The following is an 18,380-nucleotide window of genomic DNA, read 5'->3' as shown; positions in this document are numbered from 1 at the left end:
ACATCTTTGTACAAACCAACAAAGTAGCACCGACGAAACCGACTCAGCTATCCGGAAGCAAAATGAGACCGTATACTTCATTCTTGGATGGACATTACGTCCCAAATATAGCTTATATCTCTATGTTGCTAAGTCACAAAAGACCAAATTTACTGTGATTGCTGTCCACACTTTGAAATATACAGTGAGCATTTTGCTTTTAAGGGGAATAAAAATGTGCTGAAAATATTTTTTTACAAATCATCAAAACATTGTAACCACTGGAAGGAACAGGAAGCTGCCAAATCAGCTCGAAGCATCCACAATAATATTATCGAGGCTGTAATGAACAATACTAGAACTAGAAATGCCCATACATCGAAAGCTAGGCCCAATTAGCCTAGGGAATAGTATGCAAAGGCTGTTGATTGCGTACTTTCCCAGGTAAAATTGTGAGATCCAAATGCACCTCTATTATATATTAAAAATTTGGGAACAAAGAAGTCTTTGAGGGAATTCGGAATATAGACAAATGTTAAAATTATGTTGAATAGATCATTTATAAATTACATAATTTATTTAACATCTAGTAGTCGAGTTAGATTTTGACTGCAGAGTTTTATTGGTAATATTGTCCAATCACATTTCTACTTAATACCAGAGTTTCCTCGTCTAAAATTTTCCTTAACGGCAAATAATTTATTTTAATTCAAACTACTTATAAAGCTATCAATATTGTATTCCTCTTCATAGTCTTTATCATCCCATAGTGTTTCAAGATTTTCCAGAACAGCCTTAGCATTGCCCAAACCTTCTGTTGAGGCTGTGTCGGATTTAGGCTTCTTTTTACCAGAACCGTCTACACCATCTTTACTGACATTAAATAGATCCAATATTTGATCTGTATCCATACTATGTAGGCCAGAGTTTTGTTGATTTACAATCGAATTGGCAATATTCAATTTGAACTTTTGAAGGCCCATAATTTTTTCTTCTAATGTTCCCCTCGTAATTAATCTATATACATTAACAACCTTCTTTTGACCGATACGATGTGCACGATCCATCGCTTGAAGATCCTTCATCGGATTCCAATCATGTTCAACAAAAATAACAGTATCAGCACCTGTTAAATTCAAACCAAGACCACCAACATGTGTTGTTAACAGCAGTACATCAATGGAAGGATCGGCGTTAAACTTTTGTACCATCTCATGACGTTTGCTAGAGTCAACTGAACCATCCATACGCAAATAGCTAACTGTGGGCATTAATTTTCTAAATAAATCGTTTTCTATGATGTCCAGCATTGGCTTTAATTGACAGAAAATCAATGCGCGATGTTGACTGACTGCACCAACAGCCATGGCGGTTGGATCTGAGTCCGATTCAGAGGTTGTAACACCGATACCACATTCACCTAGAAGCTGCCTGTTTGTAGAAAAAATATTAGATGACTGCAATAATGATCATGTTTAAAAAACGGATACTTTACTTTAGAGCCAACAATTTTGGTGCGTTTGCGATATCATGTATGGATGTGTTGGTCTTCTGTAGAAAGTTTTGTACCTTTTGGTAGTTTGGATATTTGTCACTAACAACAAGTAGAGGATGATTGCACAATCGTCGAAGATATTGTAATGCCTGAAATATATGGGTCGCTCCTTTGTTGCTCTTCTCGGGTACAGTTCCCTTTGTTGTTGTAACAATGGTAGTACTAAGATCCTCTTCTACTGAAGTTTTCGCCTGCGATTTAGCAAATTCGTCATAAAGAGATTTCTATTTAAAGTATGGTAAGTAAAAAAAATGGAAAACCTTTCAATCAAGTACACACCTGTAAATCACTTAATTCACAATAATAATCCTGAATAATCTTGGGAGGAAGATCATGCAATACATCTTCTTTCAAACGACGCAATAAAAACGGCAATACTTGCTTATGCAAAGCTTCCAGCGCAAGTGCACCAGCCTCTTGTTCTTTTGACGAGCTTTTGCTATCTCTGCTGGAAAGGATAGGTTTACCAAACCTTTCGTTAAATATCTTTTCAGAACCGAGGAAACCGGGCATCAAAAAGTCAAATAGTGACCACAACTCCAAAACGTTGTTCTATGTATTATAAAGTATCAGTGGATGTTGTGATATGGTATAGAAAATATATCGTACTTGAATAGGAGTACCAGAGAGAATTAATCTATGGTTGGATTTAACAGTCTTGATAGCCTTCGTGATCTTTGTTTTTCCATTCTTAATGATATGACCTTCATCAAGGATACAGTAATTCCAAGTAATTGAAGAAAGCTCTTCGATATCATTTCGAATAATATCATATGACATGATTATGACATCATGCTTTCGAAGTGAGGCTCGTAATCTTTTGTGGTAAAATTAGTACTGGAATCATAACCTGTGTTAACAAAAAAAATACCTTTTTCTTTCGGCTGGACCACCTGTGTATAATAAGGGCTTTAAATTATCAGAGTAATTCAAAATTTCGTGATACCAATGCCCAGTTAAAGTAGGTGGACAAATAACTAGTGAGGGACTTGGGGCCCATTCAGGGGATTTAGTATCAGCATATTTTTGTGCTCTTAAGAAGTGATCACCAGCTAGAATGCAAATAGATTGAAGTGTTTTTCCAAGACCCATATCTAGAATATTTGTTAATAAAGACATTTATGTAGGTTTAAAGCCAGTATCTTTACCATCACAAAGAATACCATGTAAATGGAATTTATTAAGGAAAGCCAGCCAATTAACACCTTCTTGCTGATACTTTCGAAGTTCTGCATTGATCTTTACAGGAATTTCATAATTCTCGACTTTAGAACTATCGAGAAGTTGAGCCAAGAAACGTCGTTCTTCGTCACGATGGGCCAGCATTTCAGCAGACATTCCTGGAGGATCAGGAATACCAGCTTCTAATGGTACAAGTTTGATTAGCAAAGCGAAGCAGTTTGTACAGATAAGACGGACAGCCTCGTCAACATCGCTCATACGCCCCAAGATGGGCACGATCAAAAATATAGTATATGGCAAAATCTTGGTATCGAGTAATTGGACGAGGTGGTATACAAGTTCGGAAGCACCTTGGCGATGGTATGGATTCAGAGGGTTACTTAACTGAGGTAGTACATTATCAACAATCACTTGCATAGTCTTTGTTGTAATAACATTAGCGATGGCTGCAAGGCATCGAGCACTGACACTACGGATGACAGCATAACAGGACTGGAGCGAGCGACAAATATACGGTACAATTTCTCCCATTTGCTCCCAAAGCCCTTCAGAGAGGTAAGGAACTACCATTGTTAGTATAGTTAAAGAATCGATTACTTCTTGCCCTAATTGGAAATCGGCAGCAATCAAACTGTCCGAGTGTTTAACGCCACTGTTCTTGTCAGCCGGCGCAGGGAAAACTTCGATAATTTTTTGACTAATGCACTCTCTTAACTTGGGAACGATTGCAAACACGCGATCGCCAAACTGATCACATAATTCTCGTAAGGCAATTTCAGCACCACGTTTCATTAACTGAGCCTCTTTTTCTTCTGGTGTGAGTATTTCCTTCACAACTACAGTATTCTTTCCAGATTCTTCCTTATGAATTGATAAGATACCAGACTTGACCTGATTATCTTCTAATACGGGTGTAACTGTGGTATCTGAGCATAAAAAGGTGCAGAGATTCTTGACCACCTTATCATTTGGATTAACACGATTACTGGATCTTTCACATAACGCGATCAAATCAGCTAAAGTGGCAGCTGACCTTTGTTGAAGCTCTAAATTTTCTTCGAACTTTATACTATTCATAACACTACGGATCACAGGATTGAGTTTTGCAGGCAAGACACCCAATTCGACAACAGCACCGGCAGTAGCAGCATACACGTTGATTTCTATTTTCTGTTTAAGATCCTCAAAATATCCAATAGAAGCAACCACACGTCTCTGACGTTCGTCTAATGCTGTAATTAAGGCAGCTCGACCTTTGCTACGAGGTACTTTGCCTAATAATTGTTCAAATACATCTCCTACAACATGTGTTGCTGTTTCAATAGTAAAAAGAGGTCCTTGCTCAGGAAGTGCTTCACCCGGTACTAACGTGGGTAACGTAGTGATGAATTCTAAAGGGACCTTGGCCTCGGTATGGAAGGCATTTAAGAGGTTTTGACTTTCACCTCTAATACGTTTTAAGACATGAACAAGTTCGAAGTAAAACCCAGTGGTATAAGTGGCAGCATTTTCCAAGTTCGTAATCATAGCTTGTGATAATATCTTAGGAAAGTTGTGCGTGGTTGCCAAAATAGCTTCTGCAGGAGCATGGCTGATACATTCTGCATTATAACGTGTTTTTAAAACGGCTTTTGCCCATTCTTCTACAGCCATAGCACCTAACTGGCGCTTTAATGCCCATTGTGATGTAAGTAAATTTAAAAGAACTTCCTGGTAAGACATTTCCATCGAATCATCGGGCCAAGTACTCATAGCCATGCCAAGTGCGGTAGTACAAGCAATACGACAGCGCATGACTTGATTTGTTGTAATTAATGAGAAATCTTGAGCTATCATTCCTGCATCCAAATTATGTCCAGAGTCGTCATCATCGTTGGCACCAGCGCGAATGGCATCTCCACTAATAGTACTGCCATTACTTGAAGTCTTTTTAAGAGTAGGTTTTTTACCTGCTGCATTCGAAAGAGTTCCCCCATTACCGAAAGCTCCAGGTGGTTTGTAAAAATAAGATGCGATATCCAAGGGTTGTCCAATAGGTGTCATGGTAATTTCAAACCAGCTTCCAAGCCAGCTCTGGGTACCCTGAAGAACTAATTGAGTCTCGACCTTACCAGTAATTGTCAAATCCTTCCAAACAGCCAATGTTTTGGCAATTATGTCAGGCTTTTCTTCCACAATCAAGTTTTGGAATACTAGACGATAAACACGTTCATCCACCCATTCTGCTGATGTACCACATTGGAGAAAGGTCAATAGAGTGTTCAAAACAGCTATACGCACACCAGTGATTGTGTGTCGGAAAAAAGGGTGTAATCTAGGGACCAATTCTCCTAAACTGCAACCACAACGCACAATTTCCATCACACCAGGTTGCTCAAACATTTTTGCGATTAAATCCATTACAGCGCCAGTCGAAGCTGTTAAGTCATCCTTCAAATCAACCAAACAGTCCCATAAAGTTGTAATCACATCCCTCACACGATCGGTGGTACTCATTCGAACAAATTCTGCAGTGATAGGTAATAAAGTTGCAGCACTAACGGCCCGCACATCATCGTCATGATCACGCAACCCAAGAATAACCGCACCAGTGGTGCCTTCCACGAGCATCTCTACAAGATCTTTTCTGACAGCTACAGTATACTTTAATCCGAGTAAACCAGCATGTCTAACTTCCCAAATAGATCGACCGCCAAATGATTCATCGTCTTGATTAATCAATTTCAGTAGGTTTTCGTGTACTTTTTTAACAGAAACTGCATTCATGTATTGTAACACTACACCCAATGTTTGTGAGCAAGTTTCTCTAACAGGACAAACTACTTGATCGGAAACAAAATCAGCAAAGCGATCTAAAGCAAATACACACAATAAACGAATGGCAACGTCTTCTAACCAGGCATTATGCAACTCTTCATTCTTTGCTTTATCGCCGACTAATAATGGTCAGATCTCTTATTATAACGGCGCACTTGTATCCCTTACCTCTTTTACCAGCACCTTCACCATGTGCCTTCAAAATACTACGTAAACCGATTCCAGCACCATGACGGATTTCCCAGGCAGGATCGAACAAATCTAAACACAAATGTTCACAAACCATTTTAAAGGGCCAATCACGTTGTACTTCATCGACGGTTTCTTCTGTAGATGGTATAGGTTTTTTAGCCTCGACAACAAATTTATTTGACTGCGGCTGTGCTGTAAATTCGAATTCTAGCAGACGACTATTAGCAAACTAAGTCTTCATTTGTCTTGCCTCTATATAAAATTACCTTCTTTGGCTTCCACTTTAACAGGCTTGGGTACAGGATACTCTGACTTTCCTTTTAAATCCATTACACGAACTCTATAGGAAAAACAAGTTTAGAAAACTTTTTCTTCGTTACGAAAAAAGGTTGAATTTACTTTTCTTTTTTGCCCTTCATTTTCGATTCTAATTTTAACTTTCGTTTCAGCATGTTACGTTCACGAGCTGATAAACCAGCCATGTTAATTTCAGCTACAGCGGGTGTAAGAGTAGTTGAAGTGGAGGGTGATGGTGAAGGGCTTTTGGACGATTTATTTTGTTGAGCTTTTACTTGTTTGGTATCTAGATCTATTTCGTCTACAAGATCAACTATGGCAAAAACATGTAAGCTCCCAATTTTCAAACGATTACAATAAAAAAAGCAAAATACCATCCATAAATTGACTGGCAAGACCTAGACGTTCTTTAAGGTTACGCCTTTGAAGTTCCAAACGTTCTTGTGGGGTCATATCTGAAAAGTCGATATCATATTCTTTTCCAGCAGAACCCAATAAAAGTTTGCCATGTTGAAGTACGGAGGCTAAGTCAAATTGGGCAAATTGAAGTTTGTGTAAGTCTTGTTCTTCATCGTCATCCATGAAATCTTGGCTGGAGGGATCCCAAGTAGGTACATTTGAAGCAATCGCTTCAAGTGCTTGACCCGCAGCCCAACGTGTATCCCATGCTTTACTTCTTAAATGTACAACAACTCTTGATAATAAATTGTATAACTCTCCTGGATGTTGCTTTTGAATTTCACCGAGTTGTTGCGCAGCGGTTCGTCTAACAGCTGTAGTTGATCCAGTGTCTAGAAGAAGGACCAATCGATCAAGTCTGTTTCGCCCAGGTTAATTAAAATGAAACCAATTAATATTTCTTCTCAACATTTTACCTTGTGGCCATATTACAAGAAAAAGTGGCTTTTTAATAATATATATTTTTTTTTTTTGCCTCTCTCAAAATAATAAATTGCAGGAATAACAGAAAGGGACTTTATACCTTTTTGGAGAAACCAGAAAAAAACAAGATAAAATCGACGTCACCTTGCGAAATACTTCGTCTTTTTCTCTCTTACGTTTCCAATGTGAAAATGCGGCACACTGAAATTACGCTACAATACACGCTCTCACAGTTAAGGTCCCCCATTCACCTATCAAATTTAAATAAACTTTACCAGGGACGCGAAAAAGAGGACGAAGTAAAGTTCACTGAGGGCAAAAGTGAAAAGGGTACATCACACCAATGCCATTTTTACCTAGAGGAATAAAGTGTTCCTGGTCAAAGTTTTTAGGATTAACGTCTTTGCCACAGGAATTGTCAAAAATCAAAGAAGAATTCGTGTTTCCAATATATAAGTACGTTGAATGTTGATTTCATTTCTAAACGGCCTAGGGTATCTGGCAACTTCGGTTATGATTTTTACTCTATTTTTTGTGTACATTTATAAAGCCATATAAGACGCACTCATCCCAAGTCAGAGGGATGCGGTATAAATATATCCATCATATATATTAAAATATTTGACCGAGGGATTTTTTGTTTTAAGTGTTCTTTTCCATAATAACATAAGCCTCATATTCCTAGTACTCGCTTTTAAAAGCTTCAAACCAGTCAATGCCTATCAGCACCACCGCTTATAATTTAACCCTTGAGTAAGAAAAAGACGGATATCAGTGTATGTAACAAATTATTAAAGCTTATTGTCAACACCATTTACATACAACTTCAAATGATAGCTTTTAAAAAAGATATCATTTCGATTGATATTTGAGCCTTACAATACACCCGGTGCTTGCTTCATTAACCGCAAGGGTAAAAATATTCACACATCATGGATAATCTTAAAACAAGGCTTTTCAAATATCCGCTTTCTATAAGAATCTGAAAAGAGAAAAAGTAGCTCTCATCATCCCACAGATTATTTTGAAAAATGAATATAAACCTCTACTTAGAATGGGAAATCGACTCTATTCATATGCTTGTTCATACTAATATTTTCTGATAATGCTAAATAAACAATACTTTGAATTTATTACTAATCATTGTAAATAAAAGGCACTATTTTGTGGGGGTACTATCTGAGGAAGGACAAGCCTTTCCATGTGCCCAGGTTAAAAATACATTTGCCAAGATTAGGTGGACAAAGTGTCCAAAACCGTATAATTGGTCACAAAATACACGTAAAAGCAATCCTGCTTGGCATTCGCGAGTAGCACAATTTACTTTAAAACGTGGCCTTTATTTTTCCACGTTTTTGTCTTTAATTCTTCTTTTCAAAAATGAATTTTACCAAAGTATTAAAGACTTTCTACTGTGAATACAATTGTACGGAGCAAAACTATAGCTTTTGTCGTGGCTGTGGTGTAGACGTCTCTCAATTCAATCATGACAGCTCCTGTCCGTATAATTAATAATGTACAACTACTGTAAATACATTTTCAAAAACAATATTTAGCAAATCCGCTTTAGAACATCTTTTTTAAATAAGCACTTATAACTACTTTTAACCTTATTTTGTAAATAAACACTTTTTATCTATACATTCTAAATCTAGAAAATTTAACTTCAAATTATGTTGTCATATCCAATGTTTGCTCTGTTAGTTATTATGTTTTGACGTAAATGTGCAAAGTCTAGATTTATACATTATGCTATCCCAGATTTTCCACGGTAAGTAGTGGCGTGTAAGTCCTTTCAAGTCAGCATCTTAATTATTATTCTTTGTTTAATACGTATTACAGGGCTCTGTCATGAAATTAGACTTCTAGTTTTATTGTGAATAAAAAACTTTAGCCTACGGTTTTTACAGACAAAGTTGGTTTTTTTTTTTCAGAGGAAGCCAGAGACTGACTTACCTTTTTTTGGACGAAACACAGTGAAAATTCAGATAGTCGCTTTCAACTTGACAAAAAAAATGAACTTAAGCAAATTCGAGAGTGATCATTTATCATTTTTTTGTTACGCATTTGGACTTTGGTGAGATTCCGATTTATTTCATTTCCTTTTTAAGATTACAATTTGAATGTAGGATCCGTAATTCAAATAAACTTGAGATGACCTACAAATAAAATTAGTTTTCAGGCAGTTCAGAATAGATGATTTATTTTACCTGTAGTTATTTTTAAGCTGTCACCAAGGACGGTGTAGTAACCACATCGGAGGTGGCGCTTTGTCTTTGAAAGACATTTAGACGCCTATTACCGCCCCAAATGGAGGTAGCAAGTGAACATATTTTTTTATGCTAAGGCGTCTCAGTTCCAAAAAATATTATAAGCGAATAGAGTGTGCAGTCTTCGGTAATATGCTTTTCTTATGATTTAACACATCCTATTCAATCTCAGGGAAGTACGTGAACGCCCTGCGCTCTTTTCTCGTAAAAACAAACTAACTTATTAATTTTTCCACCAAGCAATCTCGCTCAGGTAAATGTCTAAACAACAATTTTCTATTCATCCGAAAAGAAAAGCTGAATAGTCTGGATTTTTTTTTTTTCATTGATCTGAATTTTTTTTTTTGTATTTATCCAATTTGTCTAAAATTCTGTATTATATATTATACGTCCTATTTGATCCCAGCGCCTTTTGATTCTCTTCATGAATAGGATTCTTCTTCTTTCACAAAAAAAAAAGGAGATGGCCTTGAAATTTTTTTTTTTGAAAAGGTCCGAAAACCAAAGCGTATGGCATGAATAAGCCACATCTACTATGAGCCATAGCATATTAATATATTAAAAGACCGTCTCATCTTTAGATGAGTTTGCAGGTACCTTTCTTTAACCCTCTTTTCTTGTTTGAACACAAAAAATGTCAACCCAACTTCCTACTATTGTCGTACTTATTTCAGGCTCAGGAACGAACCTTCAAGCATTAATCAACGCCACCCAAGAAGGAAGCTTGAAGGGGAATATTATTGCTGTTGTTTCAAATAGAAAGAATGCTTTCGGGTTGGAACGCGCAAAGAAGGCAGGTATTCCTACAGAGACATTTTCGCTCAAGCAATTTAAGGACAATGGAAAAACACGTGTCGATTTTGATATCTACGTCGCAAAGACTATCCAAGAAAAGTATCATCCCGATCTAGTTATTTTAGCTGGCTGGATGCATATTTTATCGCCTGAATTCTTGTCATTCTTTACTAACAATGTCATGAACCTTCATCCGGCTTTACCTGGTCAATTCGACGGTGCGCATGCTATAGACCGTGCCTTTGAAGCTTTTAAAAAGGGGGAAGTTAAAAATACTGGTATTATGGTTCATAAAGTCATTGCCGATGTTGACAGAGGTGATGTCATTCTTCAACGTGAAGTGCCTATTTATGAAACTGATACACTTGAGGACCTCGAAAACCGCATACACTCATTTGAACATCAACTCATTGTTGAAGGCGCACAAGCTTTTTTAAACGAGTTGAAGAAATAAAATAATAAAAGAGAAAAATGTACATACAGTAAATTCAGACTGAAAATGAAAAACCTAAAAAAGAATGACCCACCAAAAAAATCCGCTCTATACCACTCTAATAAATTTAATATTATTGCCCAAAGGAATGGGTATTGATAGATTAATTGAATCATGATGCAGATAAAACGATATTCGACAGGCTTTTTTTTTTTTATCTACTAATATTTTAATCACTACTCTATGAATACTAAATATAAGAATATGTGTTAAAATAATATTGATTTCATTTTGACAAATTGTATACACTGCCAATTGATTGAAGCAGTTGGGTACGGATGTACACTAGAATGTTGATAATTCTATCAATACAATAACTCGGCCTACATGAAAAGCCAGATGTTCTCGGTAACCAGGTCATTACTTCCATTACTAGGTGGGCGCTCATATCTAAAATTATTTAAGAATGGAAGCAGTTGAACTATTAAGTGATGATCAATACTGATTTCTTGAACCTAATGACTCAGTGTATATATTTTCGTTCTAATTTGTCGCATCTGGAAACGTTGTTTGGTACAGTTGACTACTAAACTCAACCACAAACTTTCTACTTTACAGTATCCATACCAAAGCAAGAAATGTTCAAACATAGTCCGCCCTGTATTATGTACTGTCTCTGCAAGTACTCAAATTGGGTAAAAAATTTAACTTATTTTTATCCGACATACACTTTAAATCAATACATCTCTGCGTTTCCTTACTGCTATGATTTATCACCATTCTATGCACGAAACATTGGCAAATAGTATTGACTTATTATAATTAACATTTTGGCAACGGCTTCTTTAGTCTCTCAAGGTCTCACACTCTTGCTTCATGTATGCATAGTTATACCATACTTTACCTTAATCTATCTGGTCTCGTTTCTTCATAATGTGTAACCAATTTTGGTCTCTTTTATTTTCTTTTGAAAAATAAAACAAAAAATGATACGATTTGTGAATATGATATGTGTTATTGAAGTTGGTTTGAGAGATCACTAATTTTGAACGCTAAGTCTACATGCAATGGAAAAATCGATCCGGTATTTTCAAACCCATAATAATGATTCATGTCGGTACCGGATAAATATCTGATCAATTTTTCCGTTTGCGTGCATTGCGTTTTCTAAAATTAGATAATTTATGTAAGGGAACATTTGTAAGTTAATAACGGGACAGTCTTTCTTCATGTGTAACTTTTTTATATGCCAGCATTTACCAACTCGTTTTTTTTTTTGTTCAACCCTTCAAGACATTTAAATTATTATTTGAGTATAAATGTTGTCATGTTATAAGCTGAAGTATAGATTAAATTTTGACACAAACCGATCCTTGCATAAGAGCTACTATAGTTTAATTACTTGAACGGATAATTAAAATCTTCATTGCCGAGCTCAGTATGGATCGAATGTAAAGTCAATAAACTTACATGTCTTAATTTAGATATTATTTATATGTCAGGAGGTAGAATGAAAACCTTGTTTGCTAAGGTAATGGTAAAAGTAACATAAAATTCACACTCGCCAAAAATACCTTACGCTGCTATTTTAATTATTATTTACTTGACCCAATTAATGCTTCTCTCCGCAGCTATCTTATGTAGATTATCAAATGTTTAAATATAAATAAGAAGTTTTACTTCTATAACTAACTCCTGTTTGTCTTTTACTTTTTTCAATCACAAAAATGAGATTTTCTGTAGCGAGTTTAGCCAGCTTAATTAGTCTCATGGTTCTATATGTCAATGCTCTGACAATGCAGCCAACTTTTAGAGATAGTAATTTCAAGAACATTGCTTTGGGCGTAGGGGGTGGTGGTTCATCTCACCATAACTGGGTACTTTCTATTGTCGACTTGCTTGGACAACGAGGCCATAATATTTCGTATTTGACAACAGCAAGTGTTTCAAAAAAGAGAAAAAGTTTGATACAGGAGGGATTTGAAACTAATTTACTTATGTATTGATTTAGACTGAAGATCTTCGATTTGGGCAACCCTATCACAATATCAGAACTATTGATCTCGGGCCAAGGGCTTCTTTTGATTTAGTTGGAATGATGAGGCAAATAATCCCCGGAGAAGACATACTTAAAATCTTCCCCAAAGGTATGGAAATGATGAATCAAGATTACGAACGAGGTAAAAAACCATTTTAAAATAAAAAAGAGAGGAGTGATTTTAATTAATTATAATGTTAGATTACTTTTCGTTTTTGAAATATTTTAAAAGCAATATGATTGATGTCGTTTTATGTGATCATTTTTTAAAATCTTGCGTTGACGCTGCAACAACCGCCAGAATTCCGTATATTGTTACTGCTGCTACTGAAATGACCAAAGGTAAATACCAAAAGAGAAAAGAAAAAATAAAAAAGAAAACGGGACTTAGTTGTAACTACCAAGAATCTAGCGCACCGTACATCAATAACAACATGTTCACATCAAGCGATTTTACAACAGAATTTCAGAGCTTTTCAATGCGCTTCAATAACAAGTTCATTAGACCTTGGATTACCCTTTACAGATTTTACCCTTATGTAAAACTTTTGACTACTAAAAGGAGAGCTATTGGTATTGACGAAAAGCTTGAGTCTCCCGAGGAGACATGGAGAAATTCTTTAAAACTGGTTAATAGCCTGTTTGGGTTCACTCCTGCAAGGCCCATTGGTCCTTTGGCAGAATTTGTTGGCCCTATCATTCCTAAAGAGTATACCCCTTTGTCCAATGATCTCGAAAATTATTTGAATTTGCATAAGCGTGTTGGGTATATCTCCTTTGGACAAAATGCCGTACCATCCGACCAGAATATAGAGCTCATACTAACAAGTCTTTTGGAAAGTCTTGAAGGTGGTACACTTGATGGGTTTCTGTGGGCTACAGTTAATTCAGCAGAGTTTTTTCCTCAAACAATTACAACATCTTCAGGCTTAACTTACGACATCAAAGACATGTTCAATCACGTCAACCCCCATGCTCGTATGGTTAAATGGGCACCTCAAACAGCAGTTCTTCTACACCCTTCAGTAAGTCTTTTTGTATCGCATGGTGGGTTGGGATCTTGGTATGAATCCATGTATGCTGGTACCCCGATGATTATGTTTCCCTTCTTTGGTGATCAGCCTGGTAATTCATTAATGATTGAACGAGGTGGATTAGGCGGTATTTTAAAGTATGATACAACAATTGAAGAGGCCGTCGAACTTTTTAAAAATGTCACAGAGGATAAAGACGGAAAAATTCGAGATAATGTTAACCGCATGCAAGCACTAACTCAAATTCATTCTGAACATGGTATAATACGCGGTGCTGACCTAGTGGAAGAGGTTGCTTATACTCATAAAGATGGTAAACTGCCACATCGTCAATCGGCTGATAAACGTATGTCTTTTATCAAATCACATAATATTGATTTGTATGCCGCTTTATCTTTAATGATAACTGTAGCACTGACTATGACTAGTAAAGTTGGTTTAAATGCTTATGCTTATTTCGTTACTAAAAAAACCCAAGTATTCAAAAGCAAGCAAACATGAAAACACAAAAATGCAATAATTATTTCCATAGCATACCTTGGTATAACACCTGAAGTGATTAATAAATATGTGCCTAATTATATCTTGATGTTGAAACTTCTTCTGTGTACCGATTATGAAGTTCTGGATATAGTTGATTAAATTTAAGCCGCCATTTATTCAGCCTCTTCTTCTAACAGAAATACCGTTTTTGTAAACAGAAACCGGTGTTCTATCTTGGGATTTATGGTGAGACAAAGCTTTAGATTAGTGTATGTCTCACTTTCCCAACATGTAAACTCAATCGATAAAGATAACTTTAAAAGTGTTTCGGCATAGCCTTTCAAGTTCCGTAATTTTTATGCATAACTTCAACAAAAATCATAAACGGAATGTCGTAAATAGAAATAGCTCGGATCTCGAACTATTGCCGCCATGTGCTTACGTAAAGCTGTGTCATTGATGAGACTTTTAACTAGGAGTTTGCTTTTAAGGAAAATAAACACGGACTAGGCGTAAATGATGCTTGAATCTGTTCAGAAGACGTAAATTTAGGGTATTTTTTTAAACCTCGTGACCAAAATACAAACTTTTCATATATTATTTATAAGTCACTCGAAGTTGAGGCAAAAGCTTTTAGAACAGCTATAGACGGAAGTATGAACAGATAAATGATGCGATGAAATGAAATGATGGCTAGAAAAGAATATTATAATAAACTATTTATTATCTAGAATATGAGTATTTATGCTTGAACTTAAAGGAATAACTATTCGACACACACTCTTCTTCATGTATCATTATGATAAATCTAACTGCTTTTTCTTAGCTTTTATAGGAGTTGAATATACATTCGGTAACAGTTCTTTTGAAGCAATACCAGTATTATCACTAACATTAGCGATGCTCAAAAAGAAGTCGTCATCTTCTTTTGCAATCTTTCCTTTTAAGATAATATCTTGTAAGTTAGTATGATGATTTTGCATAATATACAAGTTTTTGAGAGTGGTTGTAAACAAAGACAATTGATATAGATATTCTGGTATGGAAAGGTTGTCGGTTTGTTTGGCTATGTGAAAGCGTCTCCTGCCTTATACACAAAACTCACGTTACCGTTTAACTTTAGTTACGCGTCATGTTCTACTTTAGATACAAAGTATACGTTAGTTATTGTGATAAAAATAATAAATATACTATTGTTAAAAATCCTTACCATAATGAATCTTATACCGAAGGTTATATCACATTTGTTAAAGAAATATATGTTTTGTTGCATGTAGATATCATTGATTTTTTTTACAGCAAACATGTAACCACGTGGGCCTATGGATTTTTTAAATAGTCAACAACCCTATTATTTAAATATATATACATATATGTATGTATATGCTAGAGGCAATAGGAAATGAAATTACTAACCCAGCCCATACCAAGCGTATAAACAATTTTAAAATCATTTTCAGAAAGGGGTAGTTCAAGAAGTATACTAAGAATGGCTTTGTTCATTCATATATTTTTGGCTTGCTGGATCAGGTATTGCTCCTGAGTAACTTTCTTTCGCTTCCATTCGTTAGTTGATAGTTTGATATAATTACTTGTTGACAATAAAAGATCAATTAGACGACCAAAGCCTCGGTTCAAAGATATATTATTTCCATAGATATTTCCATGGTCTTTTGTCACTATATGGAATAGGAAAATAAGTACATTTCGAGGAAGCGTGAATAAAAGGACTTTTATGTCATCTACTTACTCTAACAAGTTCAAGTTCGAATCTTTCAGTAAAATATCTAGAATAGGTGCCGCTTTTCTGCTGCATGTTAGTTCTGTGTCATTCTCGTTTGGCTGCAATGTGTCGTCAACTATTAAATTTCCAGCTATGATTACCGAAAATTTCTAGACCTCCGCATTTTTTTGCAAATAATGTTTTTGTCGTATTTGGGAACGATTCACTTGAGAATAATTAAGCAAATCGTTTAAATAAATAAACTATGAAATTAAAACAACCTTTGATGTTGCATATCAGCATACGCCTGTATACTGCTATACAACTTCTCCTACTACGAGTACATACTTCTATATTAAATATTGCATGATTGGCTAAATATGATTTACGAATGACAGTTGGATACATAATGCTATACCACTGAGTTACGATATTACCGATCGAGAAAAGAATCTTCTCAGCTCAAAAATTATAAGAAAGAGAAACTTAATATTAATAGTTCTCTCAATGGATTAGCTACCCAGAGAGAGAATAGAACAATTATTAATATAAATGGTTCATTTACTTATATATTAATATAATTATACAGCTGATAAAACGTATAAAGAAATATTGTATGAATTAATGGATACCTACTTTCTACAACCAAATATACAAATATCGATAAGACATTTATATTTGTGTCGTATTTTATTCATTACAAAGATAATGAATACATGATCAACTATAACTATTATGTTCTACTGCCAATTAAACTTGACAAACATGTATGCCTCTTTTACAGTAACCGTTGCATGATCTGATAAATAGGTGTCTCGTAAAACTAAAGATTTATTAGAATACTCATGCTCCCAATCCATTGATATGGGACAACGTTAACTGAAAACAATTCTAACGAGTAATATTCATTTAACCCAAGGCGGGAAACAAAGTATAGATCTATTTAAAACCAGAACGGTTGACTCATCATTAAAACCCAGGAGAGTTGTGCAAATATAAAAAGGATCAATTATTTCATAGCAGCAGAGTTCTTTTGGTCTATTTGGACCTACAAATTTCCGGTTAGGACTCTTCACCTCATATCCAACCATGACAACCCAGCTTCTTTTTATCGCTTAGGGATTCTTTCTGGGAACCAAAGGTAAAAGATGCCCGTCTGCTTAACACAGCATAGGCTAGAATTGGCTATTTATCCCTTGAGAAGCAAAAATTCTACTTGTTTATAAGAACATCGCTTTCAACACGCTTTGTTGTTTATGAACATGCCCGTCTAGGTGTTAATATTTCTTACAACTGGTTAAAAAAATCGCTCACAGTCACGTACAGGTATTTATGCTTGGTATGCATTGTGATGGAAATAATTTTGTTTTTTCTTTTTTATCCATATGAGAACGCCTCTCTCTGCAACGGTTTGGTTGGATTTTTTAGCAAGGGAAAGCTTCGGAATCTCTGTCTTAAGTAATTTATAACAAGCTCATACTTAGTAACATTTATACTCTGGTATCGATGGCATATGTGGTCTTTGTCGTTTTAGGGTAAGCGCAGTAACTGCTGGAAATGAAGAGAAAATAAGCATACACACCAAGGTTACCATGATGACTAAAAAAACGTTGAATGAGCGACTTTTTATTTTAAACATCCAAGTATTTGGCCGTATAAACGACAAAGACAAAGTGATAACAAAGGCTAAAGAAAAAGAGTTTAAGAATATAAAAATGAAGTGTTTACTGGCTGCATATGCATCTACTTAGAACTGTTTAAATTTACAATAAATATATACTTAGACTTGGGTAAATCACTTGCAATTTGAGTTCTCTAATTAGATCTAATGATCGATTACTGCCGCTACTGTTAATTTACACTTGATGATCTATAATGTTTGAAACTTTATAATTTCTCCCGGAATAACTTAGGATATATGTATGTATGTATGGATAAATGAATGATGCGTTATCGCAGTCTTGTTAATTAATAAAAAGGATAGGAAGAGGCACTAGTATATGATCTGAAAAAAATTTTAGTAGGGTATGTTTGTTTGAATAAAGCCTTTTTAGTATGTACAATGCAAATCCACCATTTTGCTCACAATTTTTTTAATCAGCAGGATTAAGTTATATATCACAGGAAACGAGTAAATATTAATGACCTTGGGAACAATAAAGCTTAAGCCTTTAGTTCTAGTAAGCATCCTTTTAGTTTTCTGAGACTTTATACTCAAAAAAAAAATACTGTTCCTCAAATGATTGCAGCCGCTAGAAACCAAGCTGCTCAATCATCTTTTGAAGGGTTTGAGCACTATTCCACTAGACGTTTTAATGATTGCCTTGCAGGCTATTATATGTACAGTACGGCATCGACACTCTTTTTTAGAATTGTGCGACACCGTTTTTTTAAAAGGCGTGACACTTTGACTTTTTTTTTTGCAACATCATTTTGGTAAAAGGTTTATCTGTGTACGATTAAAAATAGCAATTAAGAGGAACCAAGATCTTGCAAAACATCTAATTGTTTTAACCCCGTTTACACTTAAAAAATCAATACCACGGCATTTAACTATCTTTAAAATATAAAAGTAAAGAATGAAACATGGTGGCGTGATAATCGTTATCTATTACCCGACAGCAATATTTGCACAAAAAAAGAACATTAGAAAAGAACCTTAGAAAATAAAGTTATTAGAGAAAGCATGTTTGTCACGCA

At 35.4% G+C, this 18,380-nt stretch overlaps 4 protein-coding genes across 4 annotated transcripts; 3 read left to right on the top strand and 1 right to left on the bottom strand.

Annotated features, from left to right (window-relative positions):
* Positions 1-571: 571 nt before the first annotated feature.
* Positions 572-6,987, bottom strand: EV154DRAFT_515638 (uncharacterized protein). The gene is made up of 11 exons (XM_051602282.1): positions 6,898-6,987; positions 6,397-6,839; positions 6,125-6,335; positions 5,992-6,065; positions 5,702-5,932; positions 2,683-5,652; positions 2,406-2,628; positions 2,144-2,351; positions 1,814-2,086; positions 1,475-1,758; positions 572-1,410 (listed from the first exon to the last, which is right to left on the bottom strand). Exons 1-11 carry the CDS (start codon positions 6,906-6,908, stop codon positions 684-686), a joined length of 5,655 nt encoding a protein of 1,884 aa, XP_051455591.1. The 5' UTR covers positions 6,909-6,987; the 3' UTR covers positions 572-683.
* A 2,771-nt stretch (positions 6,988-9,758) lies between these two features.
* On the top strand, positions 9,759-10,554 carry EV154DRAFT_515633 (phosphoribosylglycinamide formyltransferase). The gene has a single exon (XM_051602281.1). It carries the CDS (start codon positions 9,809-9,811, stop codon positions 10,421-10,423), a length of 615 nt encoding a protein of 204 aa, XP_051455590.1. The 5' UTR covers positions 9,759-9,808; the 3' UTR covers positions 10,424-10,554.
* Positions 10,555-11,688: 1,134 nt separating this feature from the next.
* EV154DRAFT_446766 (uncharacterized protein) lies at positions 11,689-14,129 on the top strand. Its single transcript, XM_051597117.1, has 5 exons — positions 11,689-11,744; positions 11,887-12,339; positions 12,414-12,582; positions 12,642-12,782; positions 12,846-14,129. The coding sequence occupies exons 2-5, from the start codon at positions 12,130-12,132 to the stop codon at positions 13,973-13,975; spliced, it is 1,650 nt and encodes a 549-aa protein (XP_051455589.1). The 5' UTR covers positions 11,689-11,744; positions 11,887-12,129; the 3' UTR covers positions 13,976-14,129.
* A 475-nt stretch (positions 14,130-14,604) lies between these two features.
* Positions 14,605-15,086, top strand: EV154DRAFT_515630 (uncharacterized protein). The gene is made up of 2 exons (XM_051602280.1): positions 14,605-14,915; positions 14,989-15,086. The coding sequence occupies exons 1-2, from the start codon at positions 14,702-14,704 to the stop codon at positions 15,072-15,074; spliced, it is 300 nt and encodes a 99-aa protein (XP_051455588.1). The 5' UTR covers positions 14,605-14,701; the 3' UTR covers positions 15,075-15,086.
* The last annotated feature ends 3,294 nt before the right edge of the window (positions 15,087-18,380 follow it).

Source organism: Mucor mucedo (genome assembly GCF_025094135.1).
Source record: "Mucor mucedo strain NRRL 3635 chromosome Unknown EV154scaffold_74, whole genome shotgun sequence".
In the NCBI taxonomy this organism is placed as follows: domain Eukaryota; kingdom Fungi; phylum Mucoromycota; class Mucoromycetes; order Mucorales; family Mucoraceae; genus Mucor; species Mucor mucedo.
Note: the sequence above shows the minus strand (reverse complement) of the source record. Positions and strands in the feature narration are given on the sequence as shown.